The sequence below is a fragment of the Corythoichthys intestinalis genome, chromosome 17, assembly GCF_030265065.1.
Source record: "Corythoichthys intestinalis isolate RoL2023-P3 chromosome 17, ASM3026506v1, whole genome shotgun sequence".
NCBI classification, from domain to species: Eukaryota; Metazoa; Chordata; class Actinopteri; order Syngnathiformes; family Syngnathidae; genus Corythoichthys; species Corythoichthys intestinalis.
In genome coordinates this window covers 29,268,859-29,293,503 of record NC_080411.1, presented here as the reverse complement: position 1 = coordinate 29,293,503, position 24,645 = coordinate 29,268,859, and the positions used below count along the sequence as shown (strand labels likewise).

Below are 24,645 nucleotides of genomic sequence, written 5' to 3'. Positions count from 1 at the left end.
ACAAGGTGGTTCAGTGCTGCATCCATGACATACAAAGCAAAGCTGCTGAAGCCAGCCAAACTCAGATGAGTTCATAAATGGCTTCAATTTATTTCGAGAGAAATCCCTATGCATTTCAGAACCAGGATTTTACTGTTTGCTGGCCCATTTTGTGAAGATTGATTGTAAACGTTACACAATGCGTGCATTTCCTGGCTCTCTGACAGCGGGTTGCTGATCAATGACCAAGCTATTGAAATACAGCATATAAATGTGTGCGTTTTCAATACTTAATGCTGAATGAAATTGTGTGGGCTAAATAGTAAAACTTAATGGTCATTGATGCTTAATGTGCATCTCAGATGGACGGAATCAGTCAAGTGATTGATTGTGAATCCTTAAAAAAAATCTTAAGAGTTGTGTGCTTCAGCGAGCGTGCAAATACACTTGATGACGTTATTTTGCAATGGGCTAAATAACCAATAGCGAACAACCTATTAGATGACGAGGATTTACTCAGGTGTTATATAATACATTCTAACTCATGATGGTAGGCTAACAGCTAACATCGATACATTACCTTGTTTTTGCAATCATAGATGTGACATTGTGGTACACATTTCACTTCGTACTTCGTTCACTTGTTAAAATGTGAAATGATCCCAAATTTTGGTCTTTTACTAATTCTTTGACTGCATTTTCCTCCCTTTTTGAAATGACCCGAATATGGTTGAGCCTTACCATATTTTTTGAAGCTGCTCCATAAACACGTTAAAACAAACAAATAAATAAATAACGTTTCGTGGTCTTCACTCAATTTTGCAAGAGGCACAAACTGGCTCTAGAATATTAGAATATCCTCTTTCAGCACTGGAGTAAACTGGAGTCCACCTGGCATGTGCGATGACAGGAAGTATTTGGCGCCAGGCATAGAGGCAGAGCAATAAAGGTGGCGAAAGATTCCAGGAAGACATCCTTCGGCCAAGCCCGAGGAGATTATCTCAACGAGATTTTACCCGGAACTCTGCGGCAACGGCACTTAGACGGACTGCTAAATGCATTTGAACGGAAGCGCTTGATGTACCCCTTCAATGATTAGACACTAAACATTAAAGCCACACACACAGTGTCTTCTGTGGTTGTTCTGCTCTACGTCCCATTTGTTTATAGTGGTTGTTGGGAAAGAAAAGGAGGTCAACTGACGCTTTGACTTGTGCTGTCTTGCCTGTAATTTTATTGGCAGCTCCTTCGCAAAAGCAGCAATTGCAATACCCACACAAGCTGCGTCAGAACTGCACGCACGCATGCACACACAATTATTCAATGATAACAGTGAATATAGATAGTCTAATGCAGTGGTCCCGTCGGCTTTTTTTCATGGACCGGCAATATGTGGTCGAAAAATACATTAAATATAAAATAACACGATGGAATAAAAATGAACGTTAAGTGCAGGGAAAATGTAAATCACCAGATGATGAATCAACCTTTTTTAACAGTGGCCTCTCCTAAAACCTGACGGGAAATATCCTTGGTCGCAGGCATAGTAAGTTCTTCTCCAATCGTGAAAGGCTTCTTTGCTTTAGCATTACGATTTGACGTGAGGTATGATGCTCTCAGTGCATTCGTTTTTGTTGATGTGGCCCTCACTCATTGTGTCTGTCCTTCGTGATCACGCCGTTTTGTTTCAAAAATTCCGAAGGCTTACCCTTTATTCCAGGGTGCTTAGTCTCTATGCGCCGAAGAGCTTTGAAGGCTTCATTGCCTCGTTTGCTAACTTTTGGCCACATATTGTGTATGCAGAGTGGACTTGACATAGGCTCCTCTTCTGACTCGTCAGGTGGTTACCTGTAAAGAGCTGCCTTATAACGTCTGTTTTTCAGTCATGTTCGCTAGCGTGTGGGCTTATTATTTCCAGGAACAAATCTGATGTGCCAATGTCATACGTCATTATCGAGGACAAGTGCACATAGATATAAAAAAAAAAAAAAAAGATACTAATAGATGCTCCGGAATTCCCTCATTGCTGAGAGGTGCAGCTCATAGCCGTCAGCAGGCAGCTAACGTTACTGTTTTCATTGACTGACGCTGGGCTGCTACTGAGGTGTGTAAACACCCCAGTAATGGCGGACACCAATAAGGCAACGTTCACATATCAGTACTGGATTAGTCTAATTTTTGTTGATGAATACTGAAAAAGTTATCGCTAGTTAAAAAAAAAAAAAAAAAAATCAAAGGTTTTAGTCTGTTTTTAGTGTTAAAAAACAAAGCAATATAGGATCAATAATTATACAGTTTTTTTGCAATAGTGCAGAATGTGCTTTGCAAAATATTTCCAAATTCCACGGATGATGGAAGATGGGTTAAGGAACAGCTAAAGGAATGAAGGGCAGGGTAAGTGCGACATTTTAACGCTTTGGCTGCCACGTTTTACATGTAAATCACCTAATTCATTCCAAACGGTACCAAAACACCACATTAAATTTGCTGTCATGTCTTTTAATTTCCAGTCTTTATTTTTAATGCTTTGCCACCCCCTAGTGGTGATGAAGTGTAACTAGTTTGTTAGGTTGCACCGCATTCTACAGATGTTATCACATGACTGCTCGAGCTCATAGCAAACGCGGATTGCTAAAAGACGGTCTAACTTTGGCAGCCATTGCTTGCTATTTCTTCTTGCTGTTTGTGCCTTGACAAAGCATCTCTTGTAAGTTTTGATATTCTTGTTATTCTTATTCTCTATGTTATTGTTTCATATACATTAGCATGTGTAGCACATTGCGGTGCGAATATTTTGTTCGCTTACATTTATAGTCAATTGTAGTTACATTATTCCATTCGTATGAGCGGGAATTATCTATTACATTACTTATTACCTTTCGTATGATGAATAATTTCTTGGTAATATGTAGCGAAAAAAGCTTCAAAAAACTTTTCGGAAATTGAATTTTTCATGTACCGCCAGGTACCACTGTACCGCTGCTACTTCACTTGGATTATTCGCACTGACTGAATTTAGGACTCAGACACATTATATTATATTATTTAGATTTTGTACTTTATACTTGCGAGTCACTTTTGAGATTTTTACTTGTCCTGCATTGTAAAGGGAGATGTGCCACAGTTTCATTTTATAACTGTATAATGACAATAAAGGGATATTCTATTCTATTCTATTCTATTCTATTCTATTCTATTCTATTCTATTCTATTCTATTCTATTATGATTTGCTAACTTAATTTACAGCAGCATTTAAGCCAAAACCACTAGTCACAAGCATTTGTAGAATATTACATATTTTAAAGTTGGAGCAAAAACATGTATGCTACTTTGCTGCTTCTGTATACAGAGCATTCAGCACTACTTGATACATTCAACATACAAGCCAAGTCAATTTAACGTCAATTCAAAAATAGAGTGGGGAAGAAGCTGTCATAAATGTATAATTTTTTAAAATAATAATTAAAAATAATATATTGTGGCATATCGATATTGAATTTTTTACTTATCGCACAGCACTATATTAATGATATGCTTTGATTTTGTATTCTTTTTCAGGCCAATGCCGACATTGTCTGCGAGGTGAACGTAGAGACCGTGACGATGTTTACAAAAGTGTATGAAGACGCCATCAGGAGCCTGTGGGCTGACCCGGGGATCCAGGAATGTTACAGTCGCAAGAGAGAATACCAGCTCTCGGACTCAGCTAAATAGTGAGTGTACTGTAAACAGATTGGATACCTGCTGAATACTTTCCGCTGTTTCCTATGACAGCTGCATGCGTGACTTCTGGGTTTAATCTATTTAAAGATTAGGTTTTAATAAAGTACAGTTCATAAGAAAAGGTCTGTACTCTGTTGTCACTCTTGTTTAAATACCATTTTTTTTTCATGGCAAAAATGAGACCTATAACCTGTTGACTAGATTTACATTTTTTGTAAGCTCTCAGAAAAAATGTGGTGCACAAGTACACACATGACCTAAAGTGCCTTTGATTGGCCCCAAATTAAGTTCAGGAGTTGTAATATACTTGTCCCAATATTTTGTGTGTGCTTTTAACTAAAAATAAAAGCTTTTGCTAAAACTCATTTTTTTTTAACTGTTATAATAATTATAATTAGTATAATTAGTATCATACTAATAATTCCTTCATTCCTTATGTCAGACCCTAGTTCCGGTAGCAACTGGCATTTGGATAGTTACAGTGTATTCCAAAAGTGAGTACACCCTTCGCATTTCTGCAGATATTTAAGTATAACTTTGGTAACACTTTATAATAACTATCCGTTTTACTAGGTAATAGATCATTAGTAAACTGTTGATCAATGATTTATTGTTGATTTGTGAAGTATTTGTTAACAGTTTGTTAAGCATTTACAGGGTGTTCCAATATGGTTGACCCCATTCTAAAAACCCGTGCTAGTTGATTGATCTTAATAAAACTATATACACTTTATGTTGAAGGTCATAAGTTTTATTGGTTAAATATACAAAGAAAAGTACAAATATTTGTTGGTTCTATGGCAGATTTTCATAAATGTGCAACATGAGCGCTGCCTGCAAAATGCCTTATCAAAATGCCTTTTCTTTTGAAGTGAACTGCATTTCTTAACCTGAAAAGATAGAAATGCGAAACGTTACACACAAAAACTTGAAACGTTTCTACACAAACTGTGTTTCAGGTTAAGAACACCCTATAAATGCTTAACAAACTGTTAACAAATACTTCACAAATCAACAATAAATCATTTATCAACAGTTTACTAATGATCTATTAACTAGTAAAACGGATAGTTATTATGAAGTGTTACCATAACTTTTCATGGGACAACACTGACAAAATGACACTTTATAATTATAATTGATTGATTGATTGATTTTATTTCGAGCAATAACAACAAAAAACAAAAAACAACAAGTATGGAAAAAATAAAATACAATAAAAAATTAAACAGTCATGATGAATGTAACAAAAATTATAACAATACATACACGTGTAGCTCGAAAAGGAGTGGGAAGAAGCCGAGCTTTTTGAGTCCCACCCCCATTTCACTCCAAAAATTCCACAGGAATGCAGTCACTTCCCTACAACAGCTGTACTAATCATAATGACTACATTGATAATAATAATAATAATAATAGTTGCAGTAATCATAATAACACCAATATATATATATATACGCATAATATATATACATATATATATATATATATATATATACATACATATATATACACATATATATATATATATATATATATGTACATATATATACACATACACACACATACATACACATCACTAATAATACATGAGTAACTATTACATATGTACAAAATATTATCCATAAAACATGTAATATTTCTGCATACACCCAAGACTATTAAAGACCTCTTTCTGTATATCGTGACCAGACCTGATGTTTATACAGCAATTTGAATTTCTGAATACTTTGACATTGCTTATAATGTAATCCCAAACTGTTCCAGAGTTTTACCCCACATACAGACACGCAGAATCCTTTAAGAGTAGTACGAAATTTTGGTTGTGAAAAGTTGGCAAATCTTCTCAAATTATGAGATTGCTGTTGCACTGTAAAAAGACATTGTAGATTGAGGGGCAATAACTTATGAAATGCTTTAAATAAAAATATTGATGTGTTGTATTTCACAAGATCATTAATTTTCAACAGTTTTGATTGAGTAAATAAATCATGAGTGTGATCTAAAAAACCCACTTTATGTATAATCCGAATTGCTCGCTTCTGTAATGTAATTAATGGATATAATGCACTTTGGTAAGTGTTCCCCCATACTTCGACACAATATGAAAAGTATGGGAGTACCAAAGTGCAGTATAAAATCCGAAGTGCATTTAAATCAAGGTATTGTTTTGCTTTATTTATGATTGACAGGCATTTGGAGATTTTGTTTTTCGTGTATCTGATATGGGGTCTCCATGACAGCTTGTTATCAATTATAACGCCGAGAAATTTAGCTTCATTTACATTTTCAATTGGTAGACCTTCAATTATTATTTCAACTCAGAATTAGCTATTTGATTACCAAATAACATTGCCTTTGTTTTCTTAATATTTAGGGATAATTTATTTATATCCATCCACTTCTTTATGGCTTTTAGTTCCTTATTAACAGTAGTTACTAGCTCGCTGTAATTATCACTACTATAGAATATGTTGGTGTCGTCAGCAAATAAGATAAGTTTTAATGCACTGGATACGTGGAATATATCATTCATATACACAATGAAAAGTTTTGGTCCCAACACAGACCCTTGAGGGACACCACAGCTAATGTGAAGTGTGCCAGATATGTTCTCGTCCATCTTAACATATTGTACCCTTTCTGATAAATAGCTTTTCACCCAGTCCCCAGCCACACCTCTAATTCCATATTTTTCCAACTTATTTAGTAGAATTGAATGATTTATTGTATCAAACGCCTTTTTAAGGTCAATAAAAACACCGATGGCATGTTTTTTCTTGTCTATAGCAGTCGTGATTTCTTCAAATGCATCAATTATTGCCATTGATGTCGTTCTATTGGCTCTGAAACCATATTGTCCTTCATGTATTATCTGATGTTTGTCAAGAAACTTTTCAAGTCTGGAATTGAAGAGTTTCTCCAAAATTTTTGAAAACTGGGGCAGCAGAGAAATTGGTCTGTAATTGGAAAAACAATGCTTGTCATAATCTTTGAATAATGGGATTACTTTGGCAATTTTCATCTTTGCCGGAAAACAACCAGATTGAAATGATAAATTGAATATGTATGTTAGGGGTTTTGCAATGTTTAAAATAACTCTTTTAACCAAATTCATATTGATATCATGGCAGTCAGTAGAAATCTTACTTTTACATTTAAGTACAGTGTTTATCACTTCCTGTTCATTTGTTGCTGATAGAAAAATAGAGCATGGATTATGCGTAATATTTGAGAAGTGTTTGTCAGAACCTGGGTCAGGAATATCAGCAGCCAAATTTGGGCCAACATTTACAAAAAAATTATTGAATTTAGTCACTATTTCGTTCATTTCATAATTCTCTCCACTTTCATCTAAAAAATAGTTGGGATATGTAGACTTTGGTGGTCCATGTTTAATCAAACTGTTCAGTATGTTCCAAGTTCCCTTCATGTTATTTTTATATTCGTACAATTTGTTTTTGTAATACAACTGTTTGCTCCTTCTTATAACATCAGTTAATTTGTTCTTATATTTCTTATAACGTTCTTCAGCTTCTATTGTTTTGAATTTGATAAACAATTTATAGAGTTTGTTTTTCTTTTTACAAGCGCTCTTTATTCCTTTTGTAAGCCAAGGGCTTTTTATACATTTTTTCTTAATACAACATTCACTTAATGGACAATGCTTGTTTTGCAATGAAGTGAATATATCCAAAAAATTGTTGTAGGCAATGTTCACCTCTGATTTGTTATATACTGCGCCCCAGTTTTGACTTGCTAAACTAGTATTCAAGGAATTAATAGTTTCTTCCGTTACTATACGTTTAATCACAGTTTTTAAAGGATCTTTGTTTTTTTTAAAACTACAATCATACAGGGAAAAGACAGGCAGATGGTCAGTAATGTCGCAAATAAATAGGCCACTGGTAATTTGATTTTCCATAATGTTTGTAAAAATATTATCAATTATTGTGGCACTATGTGATGTTACTCTGGTAGGTTTTGTAATTGTTGGGTATAAACTCAAACTGTACATCGTATCAAGGAAGTCATCAATGCCTTTTTGTTTCATGGGATTTAACAAATCAATGTTAAAATCACCACAAATAAATAATGTTTTGTGATTCAGAGTAGAAAACAATGTATCCATCCATTCATTAAAAGTTTCTATATTCGAACCTGGCATCCGATATATGCACGATATAATGATATTCTTTTTTTTATCATTTATAATCTCTACAGATAAACATTCCATTACTCCATCAATTGCTAACGTGATATTTGCTAGGACAGTAAATTTAATGGATTTATGAATATATAGGCCCACCCCACCCCCTACTTTATTTGCTCTGTTCATATAAACTAACTCATAATCATCAAGAAAAAAATGTATACCCTTCTCCATATTGAACCAAGTTTCGGAAATGGCTATGATCTTGAAAGGTTGGGAAAAAGTATTCAAATATTGCTTGATAGATTCAAAATTAGCATACATACTTCTGCTATTAAAGTGTATGATTGACAGTTTGTTCTCAGATTTTACACTGTTCCTGTACTGTTCTTGGGTGAAATAATTACAGCTTTTAACTATAGAAGAAAAGAAATTCTTATCCGGGTCTCTTTCAACCTCTACTTCATTCATAGTGTCCACATATCTTTTCACAGTTTCCAGTTCCATTTGTCCATGCTGTAGAATTTTTTTAACCATATCCATGTCCTTAATTGCTATCTGTTCGTTTGGAGTGTTCAACGACTTTGACACAATGAAAAGTAGTCTGTGTGCAGCTTATATAATAGAGTTAATTTATTTCATTCATTCATTCATTTTATTTTCCCCTCAAAATATAGCCATTAATATCTAAAACCCTGGCAACAAAAGTGAGTACACCCCTTTGAAAAAATGTACATCCCTTAATGTCCAAATTGAGTACTGCTTGTCATTTTCCCTCCAAAATGTCATGTGACTCGTTACAGGAGTGCTGTCAGCATTGCTGCAGAGATTGAAGAGGTGGGGGGTCAGCCTGTTAGTGCTCAGACCATACGCCGCACTCTACATGAAATTGGTGTGCATGGCTGTCACCTCAGGAGGAAGCCTCTTCTGAAGACGGTACACAAGAAAGCCCGCCCATCTCATCAGACCATAGGACATGGTTCCAGTAATCCATGTGCTTTGTTGACATGTCTTCAGCAAACTGTTTGCGGGCTTTCCTGTGTACCGTCTTCAGAAGAGGCATTCAAGCCTCAAGAATGACAAGCAGTACTCAATTTGGACATTAAGGGATGTACGTTTTTTCAAAGGGGTGTACTCACTTTTGTTGCCAGGGGTTTAGATATCAATGGCTATATTTTGAGTTACTTTGAGGAGAAAATAAATTAACTCTATTATATAAGCTGCACACAGATAACTTTTCATTGTGTCAAAGTTTCGTTTTGTCAGTGTTGTCCCATGAAAAGATATACTTAAATATCTGCAGAAATGCGAGGGGTGTACTCACTTTTGTGATACACTGTATGTGTAAACTTTCTCACCAGTTGCACTTCCTATTTTAGTGTTCCTTAGTCTAGTAAAAACGTGTCAAACTTGATATCCGATATCATTTTGTGTGACCCTTCAAAATAAATTATATGGCTAGACTGCATGGTTTGTGCTCAAATGCCAAAATCAAGGTTTCTACAGATTTTATCAACTCTACCTTAAGGGTTTTAAAGACATTTTTATGACCACTTAAAATGGAATTTAATGACAATTCAATTTTTACAAGCAATCCCTCAAAAACATCAGTAACTTCTATTATGTTGGAAGATTTCTCAAAGTTTTATGCAAGTAAAGGTGGTACCGGGAGAACATGCAAACCCTATACAGGAAGGCCAGAGCTTGGGATTGACCTTGATCCCGGAACTGTGAGGCGGACATGCGAACCACTCTCTTTGATTGACCCAAACTTTTAGCAAAAACAGCTGTCAGATCAAAATGAACTGTTTTTTAATGGTTTCAAGTGTTATTATATGCGTGTGCTATGGCTTAAGTTGATCTCATTCTCCTTGTGCACATCTCCAGCTACTTGAATGACTTGGACCGCATAGCGGATGCCGCGTACCTGCCGTCACAACAGGACGTGCTGCGGGTCAGGGTGCCCACCACAGGTATCATCGAGTACCCCTTCGACCTCGAGAACATGGTGTTCAGGTGAACATGCTTCCGCCGCCGCTCCCTATGGGGGGGAAAAGTGGATCGCTGTATCTCCACTTGTATCTCCATTGCAGGATGGTGGATGTGGGCGGGCAGCGTTCGGAGAGGAGAAAGTGGATCCACTGTTTCGAGAAGGTCACATCCATCATGTTTCTGGTGGCACTTAGCGAGTACGACCAAGTTCTGGTGGAGTCGGCACACGAGGTAACGCCCAGCAATGTGTTTCATTGGCCTGCAGGAGGAGCTCTTTAGTCACCGCTAGGCTTGTTTAAAGCTCCTTCATGTTACCTACCCTTTATTTTCTTTTTGAAGAATCGCATGGAGGAGAGCATGGCCTTGTTTCGGACAATCATCTCCTACAAGTGGTTTGAAAAGTCCTCGATTATCTTGTTCCTCAACAAGATTGATTTGCTGGAGGAGAAAATCATGCACTCGCATTTGGTCGACTACTTTCCTGAATATAATGGTGAGCAGACAAGGAAGACTGGCAGGGAGCAAGATTACAAAAAAAAGTCATTAACTAATTTTGACCAGGAAAAAAAAATCTACATTGTTTTTTAATGTAAAGTCATACATCCCTTTGAGGTAAGAGGCAGTTACTCTTTTTAGAGTCAATTTAAAAATTTTGTGGTCTTCACTATTCTTTTTATGATTATTTACACAATCAGTTTATAATTATGAAAGTATTTTCATTAATAAGTATAAGGACTAAACTCCAGAATTATTCTCATTCTCTAGCTAGTCCATTGAATGGTAGCTGTTAGCTTGGCTTTTAGCACTGTTCCCTCAATGGGGAAGATTGTCACAAAGTGTCGGGGTTTCTTTGACAGATGATAAATCACTGTTAATCTATTTTTATCACCGTTAAAAAGAGGAATAGTAGGATTTAAAGGGATCTTCTGTTTTTAAGACAAGTAATTCTTAAAAGATACATGTTAGTATGAGTTTTAATAATTTGATATTAAAACCCCTCTTAATGTTTTTGTTTTAATAAAGTTTGTAAAATTATTGTAAGTGGTAGGTCGCCATTCTTGTTACGTCGCAGTGCGTGACGTCACTGGTCCCGTTGCGGAAATTCCAGCGTGTCACTTGTTAGCTTTCCCAACATATCGTCAGTTCTACCCTTCCTATTTGAACCAGATCTGAAAAGTGAAGAGCAGGACAGCACTGTCGGTCGTTCACAAGACGAGCTTCAGGGAAAAATGCGTGCAGCTAATACCTGATAAGACAAAAGTTGGGCAAAACTGGTGATGCGAGAGAGTCCTGTTGGGAAGTCCGGTTGGGAGCGAGAGTGTATGCTGTCCGGTTTTATTAGCAGATATTCAAGGTAAGCATATTGCGTTTTCAAACTTATCCCAATATAAATATGTAGATTGTTAGCATCCAGAGCTGTCGTGTGCTTACAGTACAGGCCAAAGAGCACACCTTGTTTAATCCATGTCTTGTACATTGTAACGCGTGGTAGCTAGGATATGTGTATAAAAATACCAAAAAGGGGACAAGCTTCCACTTATGCACATTTATTCACAAAAAATAATATTTCCACCTTGACCACTCTTCACTCGGGAGCTCAGCAGTACGCAAACACGCGTTCCCTGACGAACTCCCAACATTGTTGTAAGGTCCACGTCAGAGTCCCTGTCGTCACTGTAGCGTGCCGTAGTGCTTTAATTATTTAGTATGATTTGGGGAAAACTCCCACGAAGAATAGTCAACAAAAAAGATAGCAATAGTAATCCAAATCTGCGTTTTTTACTCACTCGAAGATCCAGGAATTAGACCGATCCTATGGCAATGTCGCAGCCGCGATTAGGCCGTCGATTCCACAAAATAGACTGATCCGAAAAGCCGCTGTGGGACCAACGAATCAAAAAAATGGACAGATCCAAAACCAATATTGCAGACGCTGTGGGACCGTCGGATCCAGGAAATAGACAGATCCCTTACTTGACTGAGGATCCAGGAAAAATGTTCGGGCGCGAGTTGTAATGCGTGGTGGGTAGGATGCGTGCATACAGGGACCAAAATGGGGGAGAAGCTTCCACTTATGCACATTTATTCACTAAAAATAATATTTCCACCTTGACCACTCACTTCACTCCCCTTGTTTCCATTTGACTGGAAATTGCATCTAAAAGCAGCACATCGTGGCATTTTACTTCGCGAGTTTAGGCAGCAATAAGCAATTGTTGAACACGAAAGATACCAATGACGTCATCACTGCGAGCCCGCAAGCCATGGCGCCAACTAACGGTCAAAATATGGACTAAATATTATAAAATATTGCCATTGATTTAACATTTTATGTGTTTCTAACAACATATTTTAGTACAAGAGAACAATTGTGGTTTATTAGAGCCTACATGTATTTAAGTTAGAGGATCACTTTAAAAAAACATAAGTACGTAAAATCCTAGCCAAGATATTATGATTATTCTAAGATGTGTTGACGCGGAAAACTGTCTCGAGTTTCTGCCACTCACACCAAGTTCAAAATAATTATACATAAACATACAGTGGTACCTCTACTTACAAAGGTCTCTACATACAGAATTTTCTGGATACGACACGCCTCAACTGGAAAATATTGCCTCTTGTTACGAAGGAAATTTCAGGATATGGGTAACAATACGGTATGGGCTGCTACACGCGGCTCCCAGAGCTTACAGAACATACTTATAGCTGCTCTGCCATTGGCTATTGCCTAGCATCTTCCTGGAATCCAGTTGGCTAAGAGGGACCTCTACTGTATGTGTATGTGTGCATCCCATTGTCCTCTTCATTCACCCCTTGGGCCATAAGGTGTTCTGACATCTTTACGTGAGTGTATTAACTTTTATAAATTATTTTATGATTTATACATTTTGCACAACTCTCCTTTCCAGTTCATTGTGCAATAATCTAATTGTTACATGTTTTTGTTACATGTTTTGATGGATTTTTATGCTTTATAAAAGATTTATGTCTGAATTTTTGGGGGCTTGGAATGGATTAGGGTATTTATATGGAAAATGCATTTACTTACAGAATTTTCATTTTACGAAACTACTTCCAGAACCAATTAATTTCGTAAGCAGTTCTCCCACTGTACTAATTACTAAAGGTGCACTGATTGATCAGTTGGCCAATCGATCAGGGCTCAATAAATGAATAAATATTTGGGCATCGGTGATCAGTCAATCACAAAATATGTAATCGATATTGTCTGCCAATCATGTCTAACATCATTGGCCACATTAGCCTGCTAGCCACTAGTTGCGGGCATTCATGGTCATTAATATGAGCATATTAGTGCACTTTTTTCATATTTTAATACATTCACCCCCCTATCATAATGTTAACGATTGTAACGTCTGCCGATTTTTGCTACATCAATATGAGACAACACCTGTTGTTTCATGAATGCTCACATTTGGCTTACATTCAGACTGCTCCAGCATTAAAAGGTATTAAGATGTGGAAAAAATAAGACTTGGAGACCTGATGTAATCGCGTAGTCCTCTTCTGCAGAAAATTAATTGAACAATTTCCCTAAACCTTGTAATTCTCTTTTTGCAAAGCAAAATACTGGGTTATTTTTGGTGAAAGAAAATATAATTTTTCTTAAGTTTTAAAACAAAGGTTCTTAACTTTTCAATGTTTTTAGAGAACTACTGCATGTACTGTTAAAAATAAATGGTCTTGGTTCACAGATAATATTCAATGTGTTACAATAAAAACAAGATTGTTTAGAATATTAAAGGTGCATGCTGTTAATGTGGAAAAAAATGGGATTGGCAAAAATCGAAAGCGGCAGGTCAGTATTTTCAAAAATCGGTGATTGGGGCAAAAATAGCGATTGGTACACACTACTAATTTCTAGTGCAGTAACGATTAATCGGTTAACTCGAGTATTCGATTAGAAGGGGAAAAAATCGAATGAAATTTTGCTGCTTCAAGTATTTGTTTAATTAAAGTGGCGTTGTAATGGTTTATTTTGAAAGTGTTTGCATTTAGTTTTATTGATTTGGGTGAATACACTGCCCTCTAGTCTGCCTCTTCACATGGCTGAATTCAGCTGCTCCACCTTAAGACCAACATAAACTAAGTTTTTATTTGAGCTAATGTAATGCCTTCTCTATTTAGTTAATAGGTATATTTAGCTATTTTTGTGGGAATATGTTTCTGAACCATTTGTTAAGAGCACTGTAAAAAAAAAAATTGCGTTTATTGCATTTAAGATGGAGGAGTTTTGCTATGTAAGTTCGCCAATTGGTCTTTTGTTGTACATAGATACTTATCTATTTTTTTATACCGTTTGAGGCTTAGCTCAGATATTTTAATTTGTCATGTTCCTTATCCGATTTCCTGATTATTCGAACTAACTAGTTCATCGATTAATCGACTACTAAAATAATCGATAGCTGCAGCCCTACTAATTTCCATTTAAAGTCGATGCAAATAACACTCATCATAATTTTCATGTAATCTACTGTTTGAGACTAATTCAAACAAAACTCCCAATGATAAAGGATTTTTTTTCAAGTATGAAACACTTCTAATGCAATTTAACAAATTATTCAGCACAAAGGAGTCTCAAGACATCTAGAAAATGTAATGAACAGAACAAATTAAACTCGTGAGGTAAGGACAACTGTTTGATGGATGGGAAAATGTCATCTTTCAGCTGCTTTATTAGTAATTGTTTGCTTCACATGTGCGTTCCTCTAGGTCCGCAGCGGGACGTGAAGGCGGGCCAGGAGTTTATCCTGAACATGTTCGTCAACCTTCACCCTGACCGAACAAAGCTGATCTACTACCACTTCACATGTGCCACCGACACAGACAACATCCGCTTCGTCTTCCACGCTGTAAAAGACCATATCCTGCAGGGCAACCTCGAAGACTATAACCTGGTGTGAAGCTGCGGTAAGGTGTCGGTAGAGGAATGCCCGAAAAGCTTCAATTTTGACCACTATGATGCAAGACGGCTGCAATGGCACAGCCAATGATGGTACTACTGATGTTTTCAAACCTTGGATCACCTAATTGCTGTCTGAGTGGATGAAGCTTAGAGAATCTCACTGTGCTGCGATCAGTGGATGACTGCGCGCGGACACACAAGCACACATTTTTGCACGGTTGTGATTCGTTCACACTTTGAAGTGAGAATCCCCATTATAGCTCGTGCATGCCTTTGAACGGAAGCCAGTATGGAAAGCCAGTTGAGCATTGATTTGATATTCTTGCTATCTAACTCAAGGTACTGGTATGTTCTTTTTCCTCACTTGCAAGACAATTCAGCATACTAGTTGAATGACTGCTGCAAATTAGTTAACTGTGTATTACTTATCCGCATCGGCCTTCCTCTACTAGTTTTTTTCTGCACACTCGTAGGACAACTCTGGAAACTAAACTGTTAAAAAAAATTTTTTTTTAAAGTTTAATTTATAGTAAAATACTGGCAGCTGTGGTTTCCAGAATTTTACCGTTTGAAAAAACAGAACTGTAACTGTAAATTTTACGGCAGATTTTTCTTTTAAAAACTAAAACTCTTAGTCAAAAATGTAATATACAGTGGTTCCTCGACAAATGATCGCTTTGACACACGATCTTTTCGACATCCGACATAAAAAAATTAACTCGCCATTTGTTTCTACATCCGATGACATGCTCGAAATACGATGATTTATGACAGCGCCGCAGTTCCTTTGTTTTCCCGCAAGACGGACGAACGGCGGATTTTCTTGTGTGAGAAATCAACATGGGTTCCAAGAAAGTTATTGCAGTTGGTGAGAAAATCATTGAAATGAAGATGGAAATGATAGAAAATATGAGCGTGACGTGCTTGTCCATGAATTGGCTCGACAATACGGCCGTAGAATGTCTACGATCTCGATGGTCCTCCTCTGACCTCCGTTCGCCAGTCTTTATAAGTTAAGGTGACAATTATTGTAACATCGGCAAGAAAGTCGCCAGTTTGGTCAGGTTTTTCATCATTTATTTATTTATGCAGCACAACACGCCTACTGTCCCCCGAAATATACGCCAAAACAGCCGGGCATTAAAAGTGAAAGTTATATCTCTTCCGCACTTATCTCACTGTGACATCAGGCTCACGGTGTGTTCAGGTACAGCACGCAAAACACACCCGCCACATAATTAGAACCCGATTTGCTACATTATTACAGGAATTATTATTATATTATTACTCCGATTTTTATTTACAATTTATTTGTTCTGCTATGTGTAATTGCCATTTGTCATGGTACCAGCAGTATTTATTAAGGATTTAGTGTAGGTTTTTTGGCTGTGGAATGAATTAATGGAATTATAATGTATTCTTATTGGAAAATCCTGCTCGACATACGACCATTTCGACTTGCAAACAAGGTCCTGGAACAAATTAACTTCGTATGTCAGGTACCACTGTGTTCTCATAAAATTAGCATATTTTGATAAAGTTCATTGTTTTCTCTAATGTACTGATTACATTTGAAACATTAGACTTTCATATATTTTAGATTCATTACACACAACTGAAGTAATTCAAGCCTTTTATCGTTTTAGTATTGATGATTTTGGCAAAAAAAGTCAAGAAAAAACAAAAATCCCTATCTAAAAAAAAAAAGCATATCATGAAAAAGTACTCCAAAGAAGCTACTAACCTAATCATCTGAATCCACCAATTAACTCAAAACCCCTGCAAAAGATTCCTGTGTCTTTTAAAAACTCCCAGCCTGGTTCATTACTCACAACCGCAATCATGGGCAAGACTGCCGACTTGACTGCTGTCCAGAAGGCCATCATTGACACCCTCAGGCAAAAAGCTAAGACACAGAAAGAAATTTCTGAGCGAATAGGCTGTTCCCAGCGTGCTGTATCAAGGCACCTCAGTGGAAAGTCTGTGGGAAGGGAAAAAGTGTGGCAGGAAACGCTGCACAACCAGAAGAGGTGACCGCACCCTGAGAAAGATTGTGGAGAAGGGCCGATTCCAGACCTTGGTGGTCCAAAGTACTTTTTTCAGATGTAAGCAAATTTTGCATATCATTCGGAAATCAAGGTGCCAAAGTTTGGAGGAAGACTGGGGAGAAGGAAATTCCAAAATGCCTGAAGTCCGGTGTCAAGTACCCACAGTCAGTGATGGTCTGGGGTGCCATGTCATCTGCTGGTGTTGTTCTACTGTGTTTTATCAAGGGCAGGGTCAATGCAGCTAGCTATCACAAGGTTTTGGAGCACTTCATCCTTCCATCTGCTGAAAAGCTTTTATGGAGATGAAGATTTCATTTTTCAGCACGACCTGGCACCTGCTCACAGTGCCAAAACCACTGGCAAATGATTTACTGACCATAGCATTACTGTGCTCAATTAGTCTGCCAACTCTCCTGACCTGAACCCCATAGAGAATCTGTGGGATATTGTGAAGAGGAAGTTGAGAGACACCAAACCCAACACCGTGGATGAGCTTAAGGCTGCTATCGAAGCATCCTGGGCCTCCATAACACCTCAGCAGTACCACAGGCTGATTGCCGCCATGCCACGCCGCATTGAAGCAGTCATTTCTGCAAAAGGATTCCCGACCAAGTATTGCGTGCATAGCTGATATAATTAATTAAGGGTTGACTTTTTTTTGTGTATTAAAAAACACTTTTTTTGTATTGGTCGGATAAAATATGCTAATTTTTTTAGATAGGGATTTTTTGTTTTTCTTGTCTTTTTTTTGCCACAATCATCAATATTAAAACAACAAAAGGCTTGAACTACTTCAGTTGTGTGTAATGAATCTAAAATATATGAAAGTCTAATGTTTATCAGTACATTACAAAACTTCATCATAATATGCTAATTTTTTGAGAAGGACTGCTATATTTTTTTTCTACAAAACTGGGATCCCGTACCTTTGCTCATTCTCCTCCCTCTCCAACTGGGATTCAAACCTATACCCTCATCTTAGCAGTCAAGCGTGCTGACTACTTAGCTATGGAGTCTTGTGTGTGTAGAAGGTGATGAAAACCGTACTCCCTGAGAACTTAAAAGCCTGAGCTGATGGCTGAACTGGACTATAATCAATCAGACTGATAATCCATGTACACTTTTTACAGTCATTTGCTGTAAACCATTTAAAATGTAGTTCTTTTTATGAATGAACCAATCAGAACTGCCGCTATTTTACCATAAATTATTTTTTTTTCGTTTACAATGTATGACAACTACAGGCTACTAAGTGAAACTGCACTATTTGACATCTGACATGGTAAATGGAGCGTACTTGTATAGCGCATTTATCAACATATTTTTAACCTGCTCAAAGCGCTATACATTAGCACACGTTTACCCTTTCACGCACCAATGGTGCTGGTGCCATCCCATTGGGGAGCAAATTAGGGCTCAGTGCTTTGCCCAAGGGCACTTGTAGCCAGGAATTGAACCGCTGACCCTTTGATCCCAGAACAACTCGAGCTACCAACTGCGCCACGGCCACCTAAGCACTATCTGTGAATGAGTAGTATTGTTTAATGTATAATGTCAATTGTATAAATAGCACACAGTTGTTAGGTAGTGCAGTTTTGCATCACTAGTATTTTAAATACTTTTATGCCAAAACTGTTCTTCATGTGAGGACAAAGATATCAAGGAATTGTGCTAAATGCTTGACGGCTTTGTGAGATAGTTTCGGAAAGAACATCTATTCGCTGTACTTACTGTAATTTTTGGACTATAATGTTAACCTGACTGTAAGCCGCACCCATCAAATTGTAACAACAAAAGTGTATTTGTTCATATATACTGTAAGCTGAAAGTTCCCTTATTGTATTACAGGATATTTACATCAAAATACATGCAGCTCCTTAGTGTTTAAATATCCATATATAAACAAACTGAACTGTAAACTTCAGGGTTTAAAGTGGGCAAACAAGGTAGTGGTGTATAGTCTGAAAATTACGGTAATACCACAAAGCAAAAAAAAAAAAAAAAAGGCATTATTAATGGAATTGTCGTACTAGTGAGGGAAAATAGCGAATTAAAACATGCTTCATCGCAAGACATAGTGAATATTGAAAATATTCTGAAATACTTCAAAATCAAAATCTATGGAAACAGCTGTTGAAGCATGTACTCGATTCAAGAATATCAAATATGATAACCTTGAGGTTCTGCATGAGGTCATACTAGTTAGTAGGCCGAAAGTGCCTGGCACTACTAGTGGGGGATAAACATGACTAATAAAACACACTTGTTCTACTCAATTAGCTTTCCAAAAGCCAGTGGATTTCAACACTAATTGCACATTTTTACAATACTTTTGAAGCCTTCACACATTTGCACACTTAAGTAACATCGTGTCACCATTTAGGAATACTTCACGTGAGTTGGCTTTTCTTGTTGTTGTTTTTGTGTGTGCATGGCATGTACATTTGCATTTACCACACTGAAAAGACAGGGAAAAATACTAACATTCTGAGAAAACAGTTGTAATGTTGCGGGAATAATCATGTTCCGATAAAAAAGTTTTAATTTTTCTGAGGAGTAATATAACAGCATTTTTGGGCTGAATTTGTGAGGAATCTAAAAAAAAAAAAAATTATTTTTGGAGCAGTCCAACTTTATTCTTGTAAAATTCTAAATGTTTTCACTTTTCCGTGTAGTATTATGGCTCCTTCTTGAAGAATTAGGACTCTTATTTCCCCTAAAATTGCATTGTCGTAAAATTGTGAAAACATCACTGTAACATTTCATTATCGTTTGTTAAAAAAAAAAAAAGTCACCAACAACAACAAAGTTGTTCTATTATGGAATAATAGAAACACAAGATTTTTTTACCTTTACATGAGAAACTTAAAAGTTTATTCATGTAAATTTGTAATTTTCCTCTTCTTCAAATTACTAATTAATCGTTTAGTGACTTTTCTGTCATAGAAATGTAGCTTTTTTAACATTCTAAAGAAGAAATGTTGCTTTGTCAAAAGTTTACCACTAAATTTTGTCAAAATTCACCACTTACAGCTTTTCCCACCAGTTGTTGCATGAAAATACATTTGCTGTGGTTCAACTACAAGACCATAAAGAAAGTGCATCAGACACATTTTTTAAACAGTTATTGGAATATTGCCATTTTAAGGACATTGTTCTTAAATTTACTGATAATTTTAGACTAAGGCAATGGTAACGCTGCAGGTTTATTCCAATTTATTTATTTTTTGGGCTAAATGTGACACGTATTAGATTTTTTTCATTCAATGTGAAGTCTAACATTGACATTTCGTTAAAGTATTGAATTTTGTGTGCATGCACGTCACTTCACGGATGCATTCGCTTTACATTAGTAGGCACATTTGTGTTTCTAATGTAAACGAATACATTTTAAAAAATGATTTCGCTAAAACAATTTTGGCATCTACAGAGTGTGAACCTAACTTAACAATCTCACATCGTTCTAAAGTAACTACTGTTTTTAATCATTAAATAACTTTTGTTGGAAAATTAAGATTATATTTTTTCGGAACTTGCATTTGTTTTGTCTTAAAATTACATTATGACTGTTTTTATCACATATTATTTTCAAAAAGTACCAGTTTTGTATACTTTCCACTGTTATTTTATAGAATTCTGACTGTATTGTCCAAGACAATACACTAAACTACAAGTTTTTGGTGTAAAATTGAACTTTTTCATTTAACTTAGACTATTCTCGTAAGAATTACAACTTTATTTTTGTAAAGTCAAGTCTCATTCTGACTATAATTTTTTTAGCCTTACAACTTTGGGACAAAATATTCATAAAAGCATGCCTTTTTCCTTGTACTGTATGTCGATGAAGACTTTTTTTTAATGTACGCATTTCTGTTTTTACAACTTTATTCTTGGAACGTTTTAACATTTCAGTTTGTCCCTCACAGTCCAGTTTTGTGCACATCTACATATTTCAAAGGGAATCCAGCAACATTAGCATTTCTCACGGTTTTTCATGTGTCTTTTCTTTATTCTTTTGTACAATTTGGTGATTGTATCAAGCTGCAATTGTGTTGTTCGTATAGAAGTGGGCCAGTGGTTTATTTAAATGCGCACTATAAATATGACACGGTACGGCGATCACAGTTGCGAAGAGGCTAAGTGCCGAGAGAAAAGTGTGTTAAATAACCTCTCGGGCGTTAAATGAGTGTGGTCTTGATCTCAGTTGAAGTGCTGTTCAAATTGTTGGACTAAATGAATAAAAGCCTAATTATAGCAGATGGGTTACACCACTGTTTACATGACCTCTTGTCTTCTTATTAAAAATAATTGCAGTCTAATTTATGCTTGAATTTCACTCACTGCAAATTATGTTTTATGCAGCATCCTTGCGTGTGTGTGTGCGCGCGTGTGTTTGGATGTGATTAGTTGAATAAAGTAAAAAATGTTTACTGAGGGTTTGTGTCTTGGTGTTTTTACAAACTGCAGCATTAGACTTCACTAGCATAGATTGTTTATTCTTGTTGCGCGCTAAGATTTTAGTCTGGCAGGCCACTTGTGGCTCAATTTTAAAATAAAGCACGAGTATTTGATTAAAACATTGTGGAGCTCACTAAATTTAACAAAGGTTTTTAGCCTCATTTTAGTTCGCAGAACAAGTCAGGCTCCCTTTCTTTGTGTTGTATAAGCGAAATACGATTCAAGTAAACAGAACACACAAGCAGGTCATGAATTCACCAACGACTGTATTATCGGACTATAAGTCACTTTTTTGGGGGGAAATTTACTTGATAAAATCCAACACATAGAATAGAAGTCATCTTGAAAGGCAATTTAATTAGGGCTGTCAAAATTATCGCGTTAATGGGCGGTAATTAATTTTTTAAATTAATCACATTAAAATATTTGATGCAATTAACGCACATGCCCCGCTCAAACAGATTAAAATGACAGCAGAGTGTAATGTCCGCTTGTTACTTGTTTTTTGGTGTTTGGCGCCCTCTGCTGGTGCTTGGGTCCAACTGATTTTATGGCTTTCAGCACCATGAGTGAGCATGGTGTAATTATTGACATCAACAATGGCGAGCTATTTATTTTTTGATTGAAAATTTTACAAATTTTAATAAAACGAAAACATTAAGAGGGGTTTTACAAATTCTAATAAAACGAAAACATTAAGAGTGGTTTTAATATAAAATTTCTATAACTTTTACTAACATTTATCTTTTAAGGACTTCAAGTCTTTCTATCCATGGATCGCTTTAAGAGAATGTTAATAATGTTAATGTCATCTTGTTGATTTATTGTTATAATAAACTAATACAGTACTTATGTACCGTCTGTTGAATGTATATATCCGTCGTGTCTTATCTTTCTATTCCAAAAATAATTTACAGAAAAATATGGCATATTTTATAGATGGTTTGAATTACGATTACTTACGATTAATTAATTTTTAAGCTGTAATTAACTCGATTAAAAATTTTAATCGTTTGACAGCCCTAAATTTAATATAAAAATACAACAGAGAACAACATGCTGAATAAGTGTACAATATGATTTTACATGATGCATGAACAATGAAATGTTGATATACTGTCCTCACCAGGACGCAAAGGCTCGGTCCTGGTCCTATACAGCGAGCTAAACTCCCAAATGACGACGCTGGACGTCCGTATAATTTGCTGAATCAATTTCGTCCTCGACACAAAACAGGTTCGCATCAATGTAAGTAAATGATAATTAGGTGCTATTACAGCAATGACTCAAACGGTTAGCATGCGTTCGCTAGCACATCGTTTAAACAACCACACAACTGGCTCTTAAGTGTCCGATCGCGGGTGGAAACACACAACAACAACAGAAAAGATGATACACACAGGCGTTGCCTCTGTAGAGATATTTTACAAGCATAAACAATGAACGTAGGTTTGCAGCCTTGTGAGCCCACTCGCTCAGAGACGCTGCATAGCTGTCCGTCTTCTGGCGTGTGAGCGCTCTTCTTCCGGTAAACAAGTGCGAGTGCGCCCCAAACTAAAAGCATGCATTTCAATATAAAAAAGTCAATAATACAATTGAACACACATTGCCAAAGGCAAAACTCGAACGTGGCCAAGGCTATTTAGTTATTCAGATAACTATAGCATAAAGAACATGCTAACAAGTTTACCAAACCATCAGTGTCACTCCAAAACACCAAAATAACATGTGAAATGATAATGTGTTAATAATTTCACACATAAGTCGCTCCTGAGTATAAGTCGCACCCCGAGCCAAACTATGATAAAAACTGCGACTTATAGTCCGAAAAATACGGTATGTAAAATCGGGGTGCCATTCAGATATAACTGAGATCACTAAATGGCTGTGCTCGTAAGTGGTGTCGTTTATTTGTCTTTATACATTATTTTCTCTGTTACCAGAAGAAATGAGCCAGAGATGGGTAGATTAGCCAAAATTTTTACTCAAGTAAGAGTAGCATTACTTCAAAATTATATTACTCAAGTAATAGCAAAAGTAGTCGTCAAAAAAAAAAAAAAAATTGGTGAAACGAATACTCAAGTAATGCGTAGCATTGTGACTAACTGCTTATATTTTTCCTGGATTTTTTTTTTTTTAAACAAAGGTATTTTTTATCTGAGCACAAAGTATATCTATATGGAATGGACTATTGTTATAATGATACTGTACAATAACCCATTACATAACCACACTAAGCCAAAGAAAAAAACAAACAAACATTGAAATCTAACGAGAGAAAAAAATTACATAAATGAAGCACTATTCGTCCAAAGAGCATTACTGCCCTCTGGTGGAGAAAATAGTTCCCAGTTTGAATAGTGAAGAGCTCCTTCATAATTACTATTTTGAAGTTAAAAGGATCATATCTCCGGTTTTCCGTGGTCAATCGGTGCCAAAAACTGGGAGAGGTTAAAATCCGTTCTTTCGAGTCATGTTGAGGGCACCGCTCTGTATCATATACTTCATTTTTTACGGCGCTTTAAAGACACCACATGATTGAAAACTTTGTCCTCACTTGAAGAACAGTTTTGGCATAAAAGTATTTAAAAACTTTTGGTAGCCATCCACAAGCTTCTGGCAAGCTTCTGGTTGAATCTTTGACCACTCCTCTTGACAGAATTGGTGCAGTTCAGTTAAATTTGATGGCTTTCTGACATGGACTTGTTTCTTCAGCATTGTCCACAAGTTCTCAATGGGGTTTAAGTCAGGACTTTGGGAAGGCCATTCGAAAACCTTAATTCTAGCCTGATTTAGCCATTCCATTACCACTTTTGATGTGTGTTTGGGGTCATTGTCCTGCTGGAACACCCAACTGCGCCCAAGACCCAATCTTCGGGCTGATGACGTTAGGTTATCTTGAAGAATTTGAAGGTAATCCTCCTTCTTCATTATCCCATTTACTCTCTGTAAAGCACCAGTTCCATTGGCAGCAAAACAGCCCCACAGCATAATACTACCACCACCGTGCTTGACGGTAGGCATGGTGTACTTGGGGTTAAAGGCCTCACATTTTCTCCTCCAAACATATTGCTGGGCATTGTGGCCAAGCAGCTCGATTTTTGTTTCGTCTGACCACAGAACTCTCCTCCAGAAGGTCTTATCTTTGTCCATGTGATCAGCAGCAAACTTCAGTCGAGCCTTAAGGTGCCGCTTTTGGAGCAAGGGCTTCCTTCTTGCCAGCAGCCTCTCAGTCCATGGAGATGCAAAACACGCTTGATCGTGGACACTGACACCTGTGATCCAGCAGCTTCCAATTCTTGGCAGATCTGCTTTTTGGTGATTCTCGGTTTAATCTTCACTCTCCTGACCAATTTTCTCT

General features: G+C 36.6%; 1 protein-coding gene across 1 annotated transcript in view; it reads left to right on the top strand.

Annotated features, from left to right (window-relative positions):
• Positions 1-21,785, top strand: part of LOC130906023 (guanine nucleotide-binding protein G(q) subunit alpha-like) — a 38,877-nt gene extending 17,092 nt beyond the window's left edge. The window contains exons 4-8 of the mRNA XM_057819893.1: positions 3,539-3,693; positions 9,744-9,872; positions 9,950-10,079; positions 10,188-10,341; positions 14,586-21,785. Coding sequence (XP_057675876.1) covers positions 3,539-3,693; positions 9,744-9,872; positions 9,950-10,079; positions 10,188-10,341; positions 14,586-14,776 — 759 coding nt within the window. The 3' untranslated portion in view covers positions 14,777-21,785. The remainder of the gene's footprint in view (positions 1-3,538; positions 3,694-9,743; positions 9,873-9,949; positions 10,080-10,187; positions 10,342-14,585) is intronic.
• Positions 21,786-24,645: the final 2,860 nt, after the last annotated feature.